The sequence below is a fragment of the Culex pipiens genome, chromosome 3 (genome assembly GCF_016801865.2).
Source record: "Culex pipiens pallens isolate TS chromosome 3, TS_CPP_V2, whole genome shotgun sequence".
Taxonomy (NCBI): domain Eukaryota; kingdom Metazoa; phylum Arthropoda; class Insecta; order Diptera; family Culicidae; genus Culex; species Culex pipiens.
Window position 1 is genome coordinate 112,089,835 of NC_068939.1, and position 16,339 is coordinate 112,106,173.

General features: G+C 39.3%; 1 protein-coding gene across 1 annotated transcript in view; it reads right to left on the reverse strand.

Annotated features, from left to right (window-relative positions):
• The window catches only part of LOC120425925 (acetylcholine receptor subunit alpha-like 2), a 67,394-nt gene extending 51,321 nt beyond the window's left edge, over window positions 1-16,073 (reverse strand). Inside the window, exons 1-3 of the mRNA XM_039590545.2 lie at window positions 15,307-16,073; window positions 8,490-8,534; window positions 7,555-7,664 (exon numbers count right to left, since the gene is read on the reverse strand). Of these exons, the coding sequence (XP_039446479.1) occupies window positions 7,555-7,664; window positions 8,490-8,534; window positions 15,307-15,525 (374 nt within the window). The 5' untranslated portion in view covers window positions 15,526-16,073. The remainder of the gene's footprint in view (window positions 1-7,554; window positions 7,665-8,489; window positions 8,535-15,306) is intronic.
• Window positions 16,074-16,339: the final 266 nt, after the last annotated feature.

A 16,339-nucleotide genomic window follows, 5' to 3' on the forward strand; every position in this document is an offset into this window, starting at 1 on the left:
CCCGGGATTTCCGGGGGAACGGGGATGATGGTCCTTGAGTGGTGTAACGCGCTGGGAGTGGCGAAATCCGGAGGTAGCATTTCTAATTTTTAGCAATACGTGCGTGAAGTAAAGACGCCGAATCGATGAGCGTAAACTTGGCCGCACCCCTAATGAAGGTAGAAATGTGGTCTGGTCTGGATTTCCGGCCTGATTGCCGGAACCGGTGTCAAAGTTGTTCGTCCCGTGCGGATGGAACTCCGTGCCGGTTGATGCTGCAACCGAATGTGTTTCGAAACTATAATTGAATTTGGCCTCCGAGCGGATCCGGCTGTCTGTAAATTGTGGTCGGTGCAATCTGGAGGATTAATTGAATTTCAACTTTCACGCCTGATATCCGCGGAACCGGAATCTAGTCGGAGCGCCGCCGTCGCTCTGACATTTGGTGTGATGTTTCATCGCTTTGTGGTTGGCACTAAAACGTGAGCTCATGGAAGTGGAAAATCAAACAGTTTGTAATCTGGTGCCGTGCTGTTCTGATTTTTGAAGCTGTGACTTTCTGCGACTTACTCTACCAGAGACAATACCTTTTACTCGAGGATTCGAATGCGACTAAAATTTTGTTGAAAATAAAAAAAACTAGGCAAAATAAATGTAGAAAATTGAAAATTTTTCATAGAACAAAAGTAATTTTGAAGTTTTCTGTTTCTAGAAATTATTTCAGAACGCAATATGCATCAGCCTAGAATCATTCACAACAACTCTATTTTGTTATCCTTCAAATCAAGTTCTACCGTTTAGCTGGTAATCAAAAGCTAGCACAGTACTGATGCAATTAAGCTACTAGCTTGGTTAGTAAAATGCTGCTTTAAATCAAATGCTAATGAATTCAGATAGGCTACATAGGAGACATAATCTAATTGCATCGTTTGGGACCACATCAATTGGGCCGGGGCGTTGTGGCTGAACAATTTATGAGTTTGATTTCATTGGACATGTATTAATGCTGTGTTTTAGAATTTCTGCTCAAAATCAGCTTTAGTTTGCAGAATTAATTGTATTTTTCACTTAGCTTTAAATTTGTGAGAGCCAACTCTAACAGAGTTCGTTTCGCGGTGCCTGTCCGTCGGGACGCATTTTTTTTCGCGTTCCGGTTTCGTCGATCGTCGTCGGTGTGTATTTCGGGTGAGTGCATGCGTGTGTGTGAAGGTGCGGCTAGCTCTGGTTGTCACGATGACAGCAGAGCTGAGCCAGTTCGTTTCGCGGTGCCTGTCCGTCGGGACGCATTTTTTTTCGCGTTCCGGTTTCGTCGATCGTCGTCGGTGTGTATTTCGGGTGAGTGCATGCGTGTGTGAAGGTGCGGCTAGCTCTGGTTGTCACGATGACAGCAGAGCTGAGCCAGTCCGTTTCGCGGTGCCTGTCCATCGGGACGCATTTTTTTTTCGCGTTCCGGTTTTGTCGATCGTCGTCAGTGTGTTTTTCTCGTTAGTCGTGTATTTGATACACATCACAGCCGGGTTTCTTTGTTTTATTATTTGTAATTGTTTCTCGGGAAGATTCGTTTTAAATTGCGTTAGCCAAATATAAATTATCATTCAATTCGACTATTCGTTTCCCGCGAATCGCGGCGACAAATATTGTTTCAACGCGATTGTTCAAGTCCTTCAGATTACATCATAACTCATCAGTCATTTATTGGTCGCTCATATTATAATAATTTAAAAGTATAAATAGTCTCAGGTCAACTCTACGTAAACATGTAACGCTGAGTTTAATATTTCACCTTTTAAACACACATAATTTTGATTCTATCTTTCCACAGTCGGCTGCCTAAGATTGAATCATTTATGCTAAACTCAACACCTAATAACCGGGAATGGTCTCATCCGCATTGTTTGCCTTGAGAATACATAATACATCACATTATTTAACGAAATTCATTGATTATTGGGCCACATCATCATCCTCTATGATGAATCCTGGCCATTACCCTTCCCCACTAACAAAATCCCAAGTAGAAGTAGTTTTTCCGCACACGCGGGGGTGTGGATATCGTATAGAACCCACCCTTGGTAGCAGCCTGTGCTAACTAACATTCCCGTCCCATCCCCTCGAGATCTACAAACTGACATGGCGGGCGCCGTTGGTGGCCAACGACTGTTTCCTGTTCGCACCGACTCTAGTTTTGATAATCGTGATGTTTTATCTTTTCAGCGCATTCATGCATGCTGTTGATAAGGGAAACATCATTTGATCGTTGAAGCGTGTGACCGGTTGTGCTGATGGGATATTACGGTCCTGTTCAGCAACGGAGAAGGACAACCATGGGTGGTCTCTCATGCTCATGCTCATGCTCAATTTGTGAGAGCCAACTCTAACAAGACCGAGCCACGTAGCCATTGGGAAATTTGTAGAACAATCGTTAGGTTAACTTTTGTCCAGCCTTATCAATACTACCGAGAACTTTGTAAATAATTTGAATATACTTTCGTCAGGATGAAAATTAATACACCGACTGTTGGATTAGCTATTAGCTGGCATGAAAAGTCAACATTACTTTTCGTTTTTCGTCAACGTTTTAAAATGAATCGTTTTTTCTTCTTCTAAAGTTACTCCCGGATCCAAGAGCACAAGAGTCTCTCGGAACCAAATACATGCTGCGTTCACGATAGGACCAAAAAAACGTCAGCGTCATTAATGACAAAAAAAGTTGCCAAAGAATGGAAAACTTTGTTAAAAAACGGCAACCTAATTAAATTACAATAAGAGCCACTCCACCTGCTTCCTCCTCCGTTACCACGGCGTAGTTGGTGGAGGGTGGGAGGACTTCCGTTTTTTGTTTAGTTTAGCCATCGAGCCGGATACTCACACAGTTTTAAGGTAGAGTGATATAAACTAGACCTAAAGTTGGTAATGTTTAGATGCTAAAAAAGATGAATAAATTATTTTTTTCTTGAATCAGGCTGGAATTTTGATTTTTTTTTTTAACTTTATTTATTTAAACCAGCAATTACACTTCTCCCCTTGGAATTTTTCTATCGCTGTTTTGTGTGGTATTGGAGTGTAGCAAAAAAAACCCATATTTTTTGCCGCAAGCTTTTTCACTTTGTGCGCCGCGTTTTCCTCCCCCTTTGATAGCTGAGCGAAAATGCATCGAGCGAACCGCCACCCCCCCCCCCAAACCGACTTGGGCGGTGAGCACGGAAATGGGCAAAGTTTTCCCTCGGAAGCGGGGTTCGCGGGAGGCCCGGCCATGGCTGGTGCGACGCCGCCCTTTCACTTGGGCCCGCTAAAAAGCGGAAAATGTCGGAAATGGTTTTTCTTTCATTTAACTTTATTTATGCTTCAATTTCCCTCGCGCCGAGCCTGCTGCCGAGGTCGGGAAATGGGATAGGGGGCTTTGATGTAACGCAAGCTCAATATTTTTTTCGCCCATCGAGACAAACTTTTAAATGTGGCGTAAAGGAGTCATTAGATAATGGTGACTATTTTGTAATTCAGTAAACAAATCACGTATAATTGTTTTTTAGTGTTAAAAACCTTTTTAGAATGTTATTCTTGATTTGTTTTTCATTTTAAAAGAAACCACAGCCTAGAGGGCCATTTTGTACCATCATAACTGAAAGATGGCTAATGGTCGTATGAGCTATTTGTTCACAAAGTTCATTGATTTTAATGTGAAGGTTAAGTGATTTGCCTCCGAATGTAAGGGGAGGTCAAATACATGGTTTGAATCTCAATTGAGCTCTGAAATTATTTATTTCTGTTGCAATGGTTTTTTTTAACGTGCAATGTGTTTTCGAATTGCAAAATGTTGAAGTTGTTGTTTTGCCAGAAGTTTTTTTTTTATCAAACTTAAATGAACTTTACTAATTCAACCTGGAGCTTGTCGGATAGTTTTTTTTTAAATTTTCTATCGGTAAAATTTGATTTTATCTCGATGAAATTACGACATTTTTTGTTGTTTTTCATCAAAACATTAGTTTAGAGTTCCTTAAACATGTCTTTAATATCACGGTGTATTTTTCTGAGAACATTAAGATAAAAAATTCGGCAGGTCTGATATTTGGCACCATGCAAGAAGGGCTCTTTCCCGAAATTTTGCGGGGTCCGGCGAAATATTTCGTCGGGGGTCTAGAGCAACTTTTTTTTTTGAAGATTTTTTTTGATTTTGAAGAATTTTTCTTTAGAAAAGTCGCTGAAAGTCGATGGGTTTATGTTCATATCCATCATATTTCTTATTAATGTGCCTCAAGAGACTCTGAATTACATATTTGACCTCAAATCGAAAGTTTTCAACCCAAATTTACAAGATTTCTAGCTTTCTTTGAAATAACCCCAACATCCGAGCTGGAAACCTCAAAACGACCAAATAAAAATCTTTTCTTTGTACAATTTGTCATAATATACAGCAACAGATTGCCCGGATACAAATTCGAGCTTAAACCATTGCTAAACTTAGAGTATTTCATTTAAAAGCTTTTTATTACCCAAAAGGTTCCCAACATTATTTTTGCAATCCTCTGCCATACAACACTAAAATATTTTAAAACATTTTCGAATCAATCACATTGTAGAGAACAGTTTTCTGAACAATTTCCATAAAATATCAATTTTGGTTCAATATAACCAGAGATATACCCATTGTATTACCCAATTTCGTAAAATATAAAGTGACTTTCTCCAAAAGGAGAATGGGCAGATTTGGTCCAAGGATGTACACGAATGGGAGAAACGTTATTCGAAAGATCTCGCCGAGACATGAAAAAAAGTCTACTAGACGAACTCTCTAAACCCCGGGGTTCAAAAGTTACAAGTTGTTGAAGTTTGAGTATTTTGGGTTAAAACGTACATAAAATCGTATTTTTGCTATTGCTCATAAAATCCTTAGTTCTGATATCTTTTAGCATGATTGAAACATGGCTTCTCTTGTCTTTATCCGTTTGAAACGTTTTGCCAAGAGGCTTACCATAGAAACAAGCCGAAACTTGAAGATTTTGAAAACAGATCCTACCCAGACTGCTTCAGTGAGTATGGAAGGCTAAAGTGCATTGTTGTGACAACTTATTGAGATGTTTTGGGTCGTCCATGAACTCCTTGGAGTTAAGACCGGTGGGTCTGCCTCTGTAACAAACACATGGTCAGTGATTTTTTTATCACTGATTATAACCGCATAGCTTCAGTGAGTATGGTAGACTATTTTGGAATGTCCAGGATCATCCTAGGACTCACTGTAGTTAAGCCCTGTGGGTCTACTACCGTAACTAGCAAGATGTCGACCGGTATTGCCCACGGATCATACCCGCATAGCTTCAGAGTAGGTTTGACTACTTTGTAAATGACTTGGGCTGTCTTGGATCACCAAAGGACTCCCTGGAGTTATAATATGTGGCTGTTAACTCCAGTGAGTTCTGGGATGACCCAAGACATCCCAACACAGTAAAAAAGCAGTATACCATACTGACTGAAGCTATGCGGGTATGATCAGTGGTCAAAACAGGTAGAAATCTTGATTGTCACGGTGGTAGACCCACAGCTCTTAACTTCAGTGAGTCCTAGGATGACCCAGGACATTTCAAAATATTAACTAAGTAGTCTACCATACTCACTAAAGCTATGTGGTTATGAATAGTGGTAAAAAAATCACTGACCTCTTGCTTGTTACGGCGGTAGACCCACCGGTCTTAACTCCAAGGAGTTCTCGGATGACTTAGAACATCCCAATAAGTTGTTACAACATTGCGCTGTAGCCTTCCATACTCACTGAAGCACTCTGGGTAGGACCCGTTTTCAAAATCTTCAAGTTTCGTCTTGTTTCTATGGTAAGCCTCTTGCAAAAACGGATAAAGACAAGAGAAGTCATGTATCAATCATGCTAAAACATATCAGAACTAATAGTTTTTTGCTGATACGCGTCGAATGAAGTCAAGATGATCGAAATCCATAATAAAATAAGGATTTTATGAGTGATTTTAGCAATAGCAAAAATACGATTTTTTGTACGTTTTAACCCAAAATACTCAAACTTCAACAACTTGTAACTTTTGAACCCCGGGGTTTAGAGAGTTCGTCTAGTAGACTTTTTTTCATGTCTCGGCTAGATCTTTCGAATAACCTTTCTCCCATTCGTGTACATCCTTGGACCAGCTCCCATACAAATTTGCCCATTCTCCTTTGTGGATTTAATTCCCATTCAAACGATGAACACTGCCAACCAGTCATGCAATTTGGACGGAACCCGTTCTGCGTTCGTTCTCTTTCTTCAAAACGAACTGAACCCATCGCGCAGGAGCCATTGCTTTTCGTTCCAAAAACAGAACGTCACTTTAAATAAAAAATCACCAAACAAAATTTTACCGTGTATCATTTTTTTTCCAGTGTAGTCCGTATCCATACCTACAACTTTGCCCAAGACACCAAATCGATCAAAAAAATCCTTCAAAAGATACAGATTTTTGAATTTTCATACATCAATTTGTATGGACAGCTGCCGAATTTGTATGGAAAATTATATGGACAAACTAATGACGCAAAATGGCTTCTTTGGGCATACCGAAGGCACCAAAAAAGTTTCAGTCGGATTAAAAAATACAAAAAAAAATCGAATGACCGAAATTTGAGAGAACTGCTCAAATGGGAAAATTACAAAAATGAGAAAAAAAGCAACAATGTTTCACTAAAACTGCGATAACTTGAAAATTTAAGCGATTACCTATACTTTTTTGCTGCGTATTTCTTCTACTTAGTACACTCAACCTCCAGTCGTTGGTCACTTTTTCGTTTGACCTTTTTTTGTTTGTACCTTGCTGGTTGGTCAAAGTCAAACTTAAAAGTGACGAACTGTCTCTAAACTGAAATGCGATAATCGGGGTTTCAGTGTATTTATTTGATTGAAAATGTAAATTCAACCTTTGAGGCCAAAAAATTTGTAACCGGTCTGAATTCCACATTTTTTTTAAATAAATTTTTAAAGATTTTTTCCGTTGAAGCAAACCGGCACTATCAAAAGTTGTATCTTTAAAACATGCGGATTTTTGCAAACATTGCATATAAAATAATCAAAAGAGCTCAGATTGAAACGATGCAAGCTTTCACCATTGACAGTTGATTACCTGACAGCCATCAAAGTTCTCCCCCCACTCCCGGGGCACTTTTGTATTTTCACTAATCTCTGCTCGGTAGCATCCGGAGTTCGTGCAATCCACACGTGTTTGATTGAACACATAGGAACGCTTGGGTAGGGTAGAGGTACCTTTACTGAAATAAAAAAAAGTACCAAATTCCTTAATTCTAGGAATTTTGGCTCCTTTCCTTATTTAGTAATTGGGTTTTTTGGAAAAAAAATAAAAAAAAATATTTCAGTGTTTGTTGGATACTTTTTTTTTTATTTGGTTGAACGAATAAGTTCAGTAACTTGAGGTGAGTCAAAGTTAGTAGCACGACCACCAAATAAAAGAAAACCCCGACAAGAGTAGTGCACGAGGACGTTCGATGGTTTTCCGACTCTAGGAAAAACATTCACCCACACAAACACGAACTAAATGAAATTAGATTATCGCATCACATGATACTCACTTGTTGTAAAGTACGATATCCGGCAGCCAGATGTGTTCGGATGGCACGTACAGCTCCGTCACACCGCCGTACTCTGCAGGATCCCATTTAAATTTATGATCTTGCCACTCCTGCGAAAAAAGGATCCAACAGAATGTATGTATGTGTGAGTGTGAGTGAGAGGAGAAAGGGCCACGTGAGTACGTATTACTGAAAATGTCCAACGGTCGCGTGGTGGTCTGTTCTTTTTGTTCTTTGGGGGGAAAAATGCTGGTTGGGAAAATGGGGTTGGGAAATAAGGGATGGAATGCTGAAAAGGTGGAAAAATGTTCTCGGGCTTAGGAATGTTCACACACTGGGACCGAGTGGTGCGGTCTCGTGGCAGTTTGCTGGTCTTGTCCTTAGGCCCCACGGATGTTACAGTAGGGAATCAGGGTAAAGTGGTCACTTGTTAATAGGTTAAAATGTTAAATGAAGTCAGAATTGTACTCAATGAACTCGTCTTGCTCATTGAAAGGTGTTTGTAAATCATTTCAATCTTTTTACCCCACATCACTCGTTAGAATTACTAGGTAAACTAAGAAGATAGAACAAATGTTTGGTGCGCGCTGTTTCACGCTAAAACCAGGAAAAACCTAAAATATAGGAGGAGGGTGGAGTTCACACGAAGCACAAACATGACATAATTTCCTCTCCCCTTACACTCCTACTAGTGCAGGCTTGGTTTGATTTTTATGCAAACGAAGTGTGTGTTGGTTCTTAGAACAGGGATAGTGTAGGGTACGATTGTGGATGGTAAACAAAGTCAACCAAAGGATTTCCGGTGTTGTTTTGTCGAGTAATCATGACAAACATGTTTATCATGCGGCCTGTCACGTCCGTCGGCGTCCGTCAATTTCGTCAGCTTCGACAGCGTAAACAAACGAATTTGTGGGTGGTCTTCCCGGGATACTTACGTGCTCTAACCAGATGTTTGTCGTGAGGATTTGATCCTTCAAATTCTGAAAGATGGGAAATGAATTGGGGGATTAGTTTATTTATCTGAGTAAACATGACTTGGTTTCAAGACTCATTTTTGCTATGCAGAGGCTTGAAGTGATAGGTACACCCAAAACTGGGCAGCGCTTGTCCGAGAGAATAATGGCCCCGTGCCGAGAGAATAGTGGTAACATTTACGGACACAGAGAACACAGCTCGAGATGGGCAAGAGAATTATTCCCACGAGGATCATTTGCAAAAAAAAAAAAACAAAAACGAAAAGTGTCGACTACGGGAATCGAACCTCAGACCTTTGACAAACTAACCCAATGACTTAACTGCTTCGGCCACCACAGCTTGGTGGCCAAGGAGTGGTCAGACGTCGATGTATGACACTTGTTGAAGATTTATTGTTTAACACATTTGTTTTGATGGTGTGATGGTATGGTAGCATTATTCTTTCGATTTTGGCACTGAGCCCTCAATAAATTTTGAGAGAAAGATTCTCTCGACTCTGAATTGTGGGTGTAGTTTCAGTTTGATAAGATTTTTTCAATTATTATTTGTTTGCTAAAATTTTTTATCAATGGGTCATTAAGGTGACAAGAAATATGAAAAAATTAAAGAACCGCACGGTATGGCGGAAGTAAAATATTATAAATCGATAACACCCATGGGAGATTTATACGTAGAAAGTTGTGTTTCACCTTCCTGATTAAGAATATGTCCGATTAAGAATATGAATATGCAACGATCATGTAGTTTACGTATGTTTCACGAATATATAAATAGATTCATGCTTTTCTTTTGGTGAAAATTGCGTTTTTTCTAGAAAAAACCCGATTTAATCCCACCTGGGGTGAGATAGAGCCTTTCTTACTAAAGAATATAACGATGGTAGAACTTCTTTCAATTTATAACATTGACATTGTTTAGAAGAAGAAGAAAGTCTTATGATGAAAGCAAAGTATTATAAATGATATGATTTCCAAAAGAAACAAAAAACGCCATTTTTACCACAAGAATATTTTTAATCGTACATATTCTTAATCAAACAAGCGTTTATGACAAACGCGAGCATAGCAAGCTTCACATGCGCCAGTGACAACGCACACCGCGGTAGGCGCAAAGAAAAACCGAGGTATATGTGAACCGCGTGTGCCGCACGGTGCAGGGAAGATAGCCATTCAGCTTCTACGAATGTGACAGAGTCAGAGATAGCTATTTTTACAACCGCACCACTACACACTCAATCACGATTTTCGGAGCACACGGAAAACAAATAGATTGTAGCCGGATTATGTCCAATGTCACAAAAGTTTTTAAATAAACATTGGACAGTTATGCAAAAACAAACAGGGCAAAAGAAACCGAAAAGCTACGATATCTTACATATTGAAGGAAACATCGGTAGACAAGCTACTACAAACGAGTATAAGTCGAGCCAGCAAATATATGCGCCAGCATTCTCGCGCCAGTATTCGAAGCTCAACTTGACAACTTGTCGACTTGGCGACGAAGCGTCGAAAAACGATGCAGTGTGATTTTTTAGCGATTTTTCGGATTAAAATTCATGCTGAATCGACATATTTACGAAGATGGAAATGACGTCCTGGCTTAATGTAAAACCTATACCTTTCTAATATACCGAAAATCGATTTTTGGTCATATTTTGGGTTTTCATGTAAAATTATCCTTTAAACTAGAAATATGACCAAAACCAATTTTTTGACACTTTGGGTCAATTCTGAGGTCAGATTCAGATTCAGCGGGCAAAATTACATGGAAAAAACATATATTTGGACAATTTTTGAAATTCGTTAGGGTGGTCCCATAAGGTTTTCCCTTGAAAATTAGACTTTTTCAAATGAAGATATCTCGAGTTCAAAGAAAAACATCCCTGTGATTTTTCAGCGATTGTCGTGCTGGATCTTCTCTTTCAAATGCAACCTTGCGCTTAAAATTTGGCTTGCGCCTTTTCGAGATATTTAAGTTTTAAATTTGCATCTTTTTTACCTTAAAATCGCTGCAACTTTTGACCCTTAAGTCCAAATTGAGTTGACAAAAAATAAAAATGTTTGTTTTTAAGAGCTATAAAAGTGCCCCGAATACAACTTTTCTCTAAAACTTTACCTTGAATTGCCACGTTCAAAAACTGATTTTTGAAGGTTTGCTCAGATGCTTTCTATAAATTTGGTCGTAGAAGGCGTAGATTACGAGATAAAATTTTGGTGTCTTGGACAAAGTTGCTTGGATTGGCAAGGCCAACAACTTTCTAGAAGGCAAAAAAATTCCCAAAAATATTCCTGAAAAGTTAGATTTTCAAAACCACCCTAATAGTGAACCACCCTAATTTCCAACCAAACCCAAAGTTGCCCCTTTCCATATGCAACAACTCTTCTGAAGACACCAAAGCTCCAAAACTTCATCATTTTACGGAAAATCCATTTTCCACTTAATTTTGCGATATGGACCACTGTGCAATGAAAGAAAGGCCATATTTCCGGGTAATTGCACACACATAAAAATAAAGCCAAACTGTTAGTTTCACTAATCTTTTACAGCTTCGTTCCAAGTCCAGCTGTCTCACATGTGAAAAGAGGATTATTATGATCCTCTACTTGCTCCATTATCTGGAGGCAATTAAAAGTGAAGACTTTCAGCATTAAAACCCCATTGGGAAATATTTATATAAAAAGCAATACAAAGACCACTTCGTTGGAACTGCTACATAAGAATCGCCATCCGTCCACATACTTTCCAAAAGCAAGCCCAATATGTGCGGACTTCTTCCGGTTATTTGATAGAATCGGGGTAAGTTTGAATTCATTGTTGCATTGTGTTTAAAGTAAATTGAGACTTCCTGAGAATAATTTAATAAATGCCTGTATTAAAGATTTTTAGCGAGTTAATTTCTGAAATCTTTATATTTGAAACATTTAGAAAAAAAATATGACTCAACTCAAACGTACGGTATTGGCCCGATTTAAAATTGTATTTCTTTCCCTCGATGGCCATCTGGATATGAAACGAGAGCAGTGGCTAAGCCGCCACTCTCATCCATTCTTTTTAAAACAGATTAAGTTTTCCATAGTTTCTCACAAATGAAAATCCATTTAGATGGTTTCCCGCAGCTTCCGAGCGGTTATATTGTGGAACTGAGGTGCACCGCGTGTTCCTGATGGCCTGGGCGACTTCAATGCCATCAAATCCATTCATCTGTACGATGGTTATGGGAAAGGGGATTGTGGTACAGCTTACTGCACGAAGACAACCAAGACGGCCAGGCAGAGACGGAACAGACAGTATCGTGTGATTGTGGAACCAGAAGGTGGAACGCATTCATAGATGAATGAATCGTCGTGTGAGGGTTGAGGAAGATCCCGGGTGGGGATTTTGTCCTTTTTGTGAAACCGATATGCTTTCTCTTCAAGCATAAGGATAGTTAGGGTAGATTGAACCAAACGAAATATCAAGTAATATTTTAATAAGTATTTTTTTTTCGTCAAATGTGTTATTATAACTGTAACAAACAATCTAATCTAAATTACAGAATCGTTGGATGAATTGCCCCAAATAACCCTACAGTTGTGCAAAGCTCCAAAGTAAATGCACTGGTAGCTGTAATGGTGCTGCACCGAGAAGTGGCACTGGGCTAAGTGCAGTTCTGCCGGTTTGATGCATTCCATTTCACATTCACAGATTCTGTAAAAGGATCACAGAATAACGTATGTTCGCCGTTTGGCCACGGGCAGGATATTATCGTTGTTTAAATACCGTGATCCTGCGATGGAAAACGTAAAGCAGATTTATATTTAATTTAAAATGGGTCGTGCTGGTAGTGGTACCCCGATAACATCAGACACACACGTCACTTTGCGGGCCCATGTGATGGCGCCGTTTTATGCTGGAGGGATGATTGCAAATGCAAGGAATACGCTGGGTGACTCGAGTGGCCTGTTGGCGCCGCAGCTGAAGAGTTATGCACTGCTTTCTGTTTCATTGAAAATTCAATTACAGCGAGATCAATTGAAGCCACAAACCTTTGATCTGCTGCGATTGGTCCGACGAATGTTCACTTTGAATTTAAATGGATCGTTTACCAGAAATTGTATCGAACAATATGATATTGTAGTCAAAATCATCATTTCCATACATTCTTGGAACAAACCGCTTTTTTTACGTTCTCGTCGATTTTTTATGGCGATATGTACAATTAACACAGGGTTATTTTATTTATATCTGAGCTAGTTATTTCATTACTGGAACTTGAACCAATAATGTATTAATTCTTCCAGTATATAATGAGTTTGCCTTTTTAAGGCTTATTTAATATTAAAAAAGTGACTACCATGGGTCAAAAAACGATGCTCTTCTCGTAATTTATTAATAAAAAAAACAATTTAAACAGCATTGAAAAAAAAATTAACGCAGAATTGTTCTTAAATAGTCTACCAGCATTTACCCAAAATATGGTGGAATTTGATGAATTCTTCCTTAAATGCCTATCGTTTCAAAATTGACCCAATCTCACGTCTTAGAGGGGGTAATATTGAGTCACAGTAGAGATTTTCAAACATTTGGGTTCTTTTCGAGCAATTCATTAAAAAGTAGATTTTTCAAGAGGTAATTTTTGGCCAAAAACGAACCTCAACTTCAGACAGCTGCCAAAATGACAGGATTTTTTTCAAGAAACGAGACACAACCCTATTCACAAAATTCAGTTTCATTCGGAAGAACCTGAGAAATGGTAAAATCCGTAAAAAAATATTTTGACCAAACCTCACCCCCCAGACCCAATGTCTCCCCCACTGACGGTATAAACATAATGTTTCTATGGAAAATTATTCATTTCATTTTTTTTAAACAAACCTAAAAAGACCATCTAAATTTCAAATCAATCTTACCATGAAATTCATCAAAATGATATCTTGATAGCATTTTCAGCGTTTATATCCTAAAATTCTCAAATTATTCTTTTTAAACATCCGCAATTTGATAAATCACTATCATGAAATCTTAAAAAGAAAATTAAGGTTGTTCAAGTTAATATTTTTATAAGGTGTTCAAGTTAATATTTTTATCATTTTTTTACTAGTATATTTTTCAGCAGTTTGAAGTAAATACAAAGCTTCAAAACCTGAACAGTTATTAGCGATTTAAAAAGTCATTTTTGCACATTTTTTCACTAGCTTTAAACGACGTAAATTTCTGTCAATATCCGTCATTCGACAAAATAACAGTAAATTTGAAAGATCAGAAACTCACACTGGTGATTTAAAATTCACCACTGCTCATTAACAAGCGTTTGACGGTTGATTAGAACTTTTATGTTTCTTGTTTTATGTTGTTGAGTTGTATTGTTAAACGGATTTTGATGCACCGCGGTAAATTTTCTTGAAATAATTCATTAGCGTCAAAAATTGATCGTGGTAGATCGCGATAGGATACTTTTCAACCACAGTTTTTTGTGCTAACATAGTGCTAACAAAACAGTGTTTTGACTAAAACTATGTTGAATTTTGATTTTAGACGATTACAATGTTCAGAGGAGTTGTCAGTAATATCAAAACAAACAACTTTGTCGAAGACGCCAAATTGATAGGAGCTATATGTGATGAAGTATAGCAAGATTTCGTGATAATTTAGCTAGTTTTCGAGCTCGGTATATCTAAGCCTCGGGCAAATTTGGGCAATAACCCATACAATAGGCTTTAAGTATGACTATTCCACTACAAAATGTCCGAATAAATCGCAATAATGGCTTATGTGCCTTAAAAGTGTCCTAAATTCATTTAAATAGTCATCAAAAATAAAATAAATTGATAAGTCCTTCTCATAGCGTCATAACTCGGAAGGCAACGATTATGTTTCACTTTCTGGTCATATCATCTACCTAGTTGCGTCTTTTAATTACAAAAATTTTGGTACCCAAACATCTATAGGTCATTGCTGAAATTTTAAAGTTATCGCAGTTTTAGTGAAAAAAGTTGATTTTTTGCCAATTTCGTCATTTTCTGGTTTTTGCGCGCGGCGCGTCAAAAAACACGGATTTTATTTTCAAAAAATCATATCTCGGAAACGTACGGTTCGACATCACCAATTTTTTGATATGTTATGTGAAATTTTCCGAAAAATCCGATAAAAATATTTTCAGACATAGGCTCTTTGGTCCAGACACCGTCAAAACGGCATTTTAAAGTTTCATACGCCCTTTTCATATGTTAGGCTAGATTTTTGAAACTTCTTATTATTTTTTTTGAAAGGCCAACTTATCACCTTTCATTTGCGTGTAAGACAATTGAAATCGGTTAAAATGGCGAGGAGTTATGATTTTTCGAAAAATGTGGTTTTTGCGAAAATCGACGAAAAAGGCCATTTTTCAGACCACCCTAACACGGCGTAGGTCACCCTAATGGCCAAACAAAAAAATACGGGTCTAATTATTTCGGCCAGGGAACCCCCAGAAAAATTTTGAGCCCGATCCGAGCACTTTTGTTTTTTTCCATGCTGTTTTCGTGGGGAATTGCTGAATGTTTCTTTTTTCATAAATCATACAAAATATAATGATAGTGACGATACATGTTTATTAGGAATGTTGACCACCGTGATCAGTTGTTGGAGTTTTGAATCGGCATCACGATCCCAATTCGGACAATGGGCGTAATCAGTGTTACAACAATGCAATTCATTAGATCGGATTAAGCTGTTCGTGTGTGACCGAACATTTTGGCAGGGTTCAATGAACAAGAGATTTCATCCCGGAATCTTCCTCATCCCGCCCCACCCACTCACCAAATCAATCAGCTGTGACAGTCGCAGGCCCAGCTTCACCAGCACCGTGTCGGTGTTGTTGCTGACGGGGCGTATCAGTCGGTTGTAGTTGCTCAGCAGATCGTCGTACAGCCGCTTGGCGTCTGGGTTCGCCTCGCACAGTGTGAACAGCGTCCATAGCAGGCAGCACGACACTAGCGTTCTTAGAGGTAGATTGAGTTGGGACATTTTCGTAAACATTTGTGGTTACGCACGCACACAAGGGACAGGGATGGGGGGGATGCTCTTCTTTGGGGGACTTGTCACACCTTGCGCCACTACGCCGTCGCCGCCGTGGCCGTCATCCGACAGCTACGAGCTGTCATTTTTTTCTATCGTGCCAAATTTTCCACTGAACGAGAGATGAGGATTCCTTGTTGGGGTTGCAATTTAACACCGGTCTTTCAACGCCACTGACACATTACTCTTCCTTACGTTCACTTTATTCTAATGAAATTAGCGTTGCCGTCACTTTTGTTCCGAGCTGTGCCTATTTTTCCTCTTGATTCCCGATAAAAACTAGCGATAATTTACGACAGCCATCTCCGCGACAGCATCGTTCCTCGCGCGACCATCCGAGAGTTGCAAAACCGGGAAATTCCGATAGAGGCGCTGTCGTCACTTCGTTTTCCTTCGCCAGAGTTGGGGAGAGGAGCGGGCGGTCGGGATCCGGGAAAAACGTCACGTCAGTTCGTGGAGAAAAACAACACCTTCAGCTGCTGCTCCTTGTTCGGACTGCACACACTGGTACCCGATACAGGAAAAGGACGCTCTCGCTCGATGCTTTTTGGGATGCTGGAAGTAACTTTCCTGCTGAGAGAGAGAGAGAGCATAAGAGAAGAGCGCCAGGGCAACCACGTGCGCATGTTCACGTGAGGGTGATGCTGGGAGAGGTGGTGGGTTGAAAGACTCCGGAAGAGATGCTGGGCAGAGCAGATGAGAGCTTGGCTTTTTGAGAGCTGTTGAGAGGCGACCACACCAGGATTTTTCCACTCTTTTCTCTGTTCGAGAATGT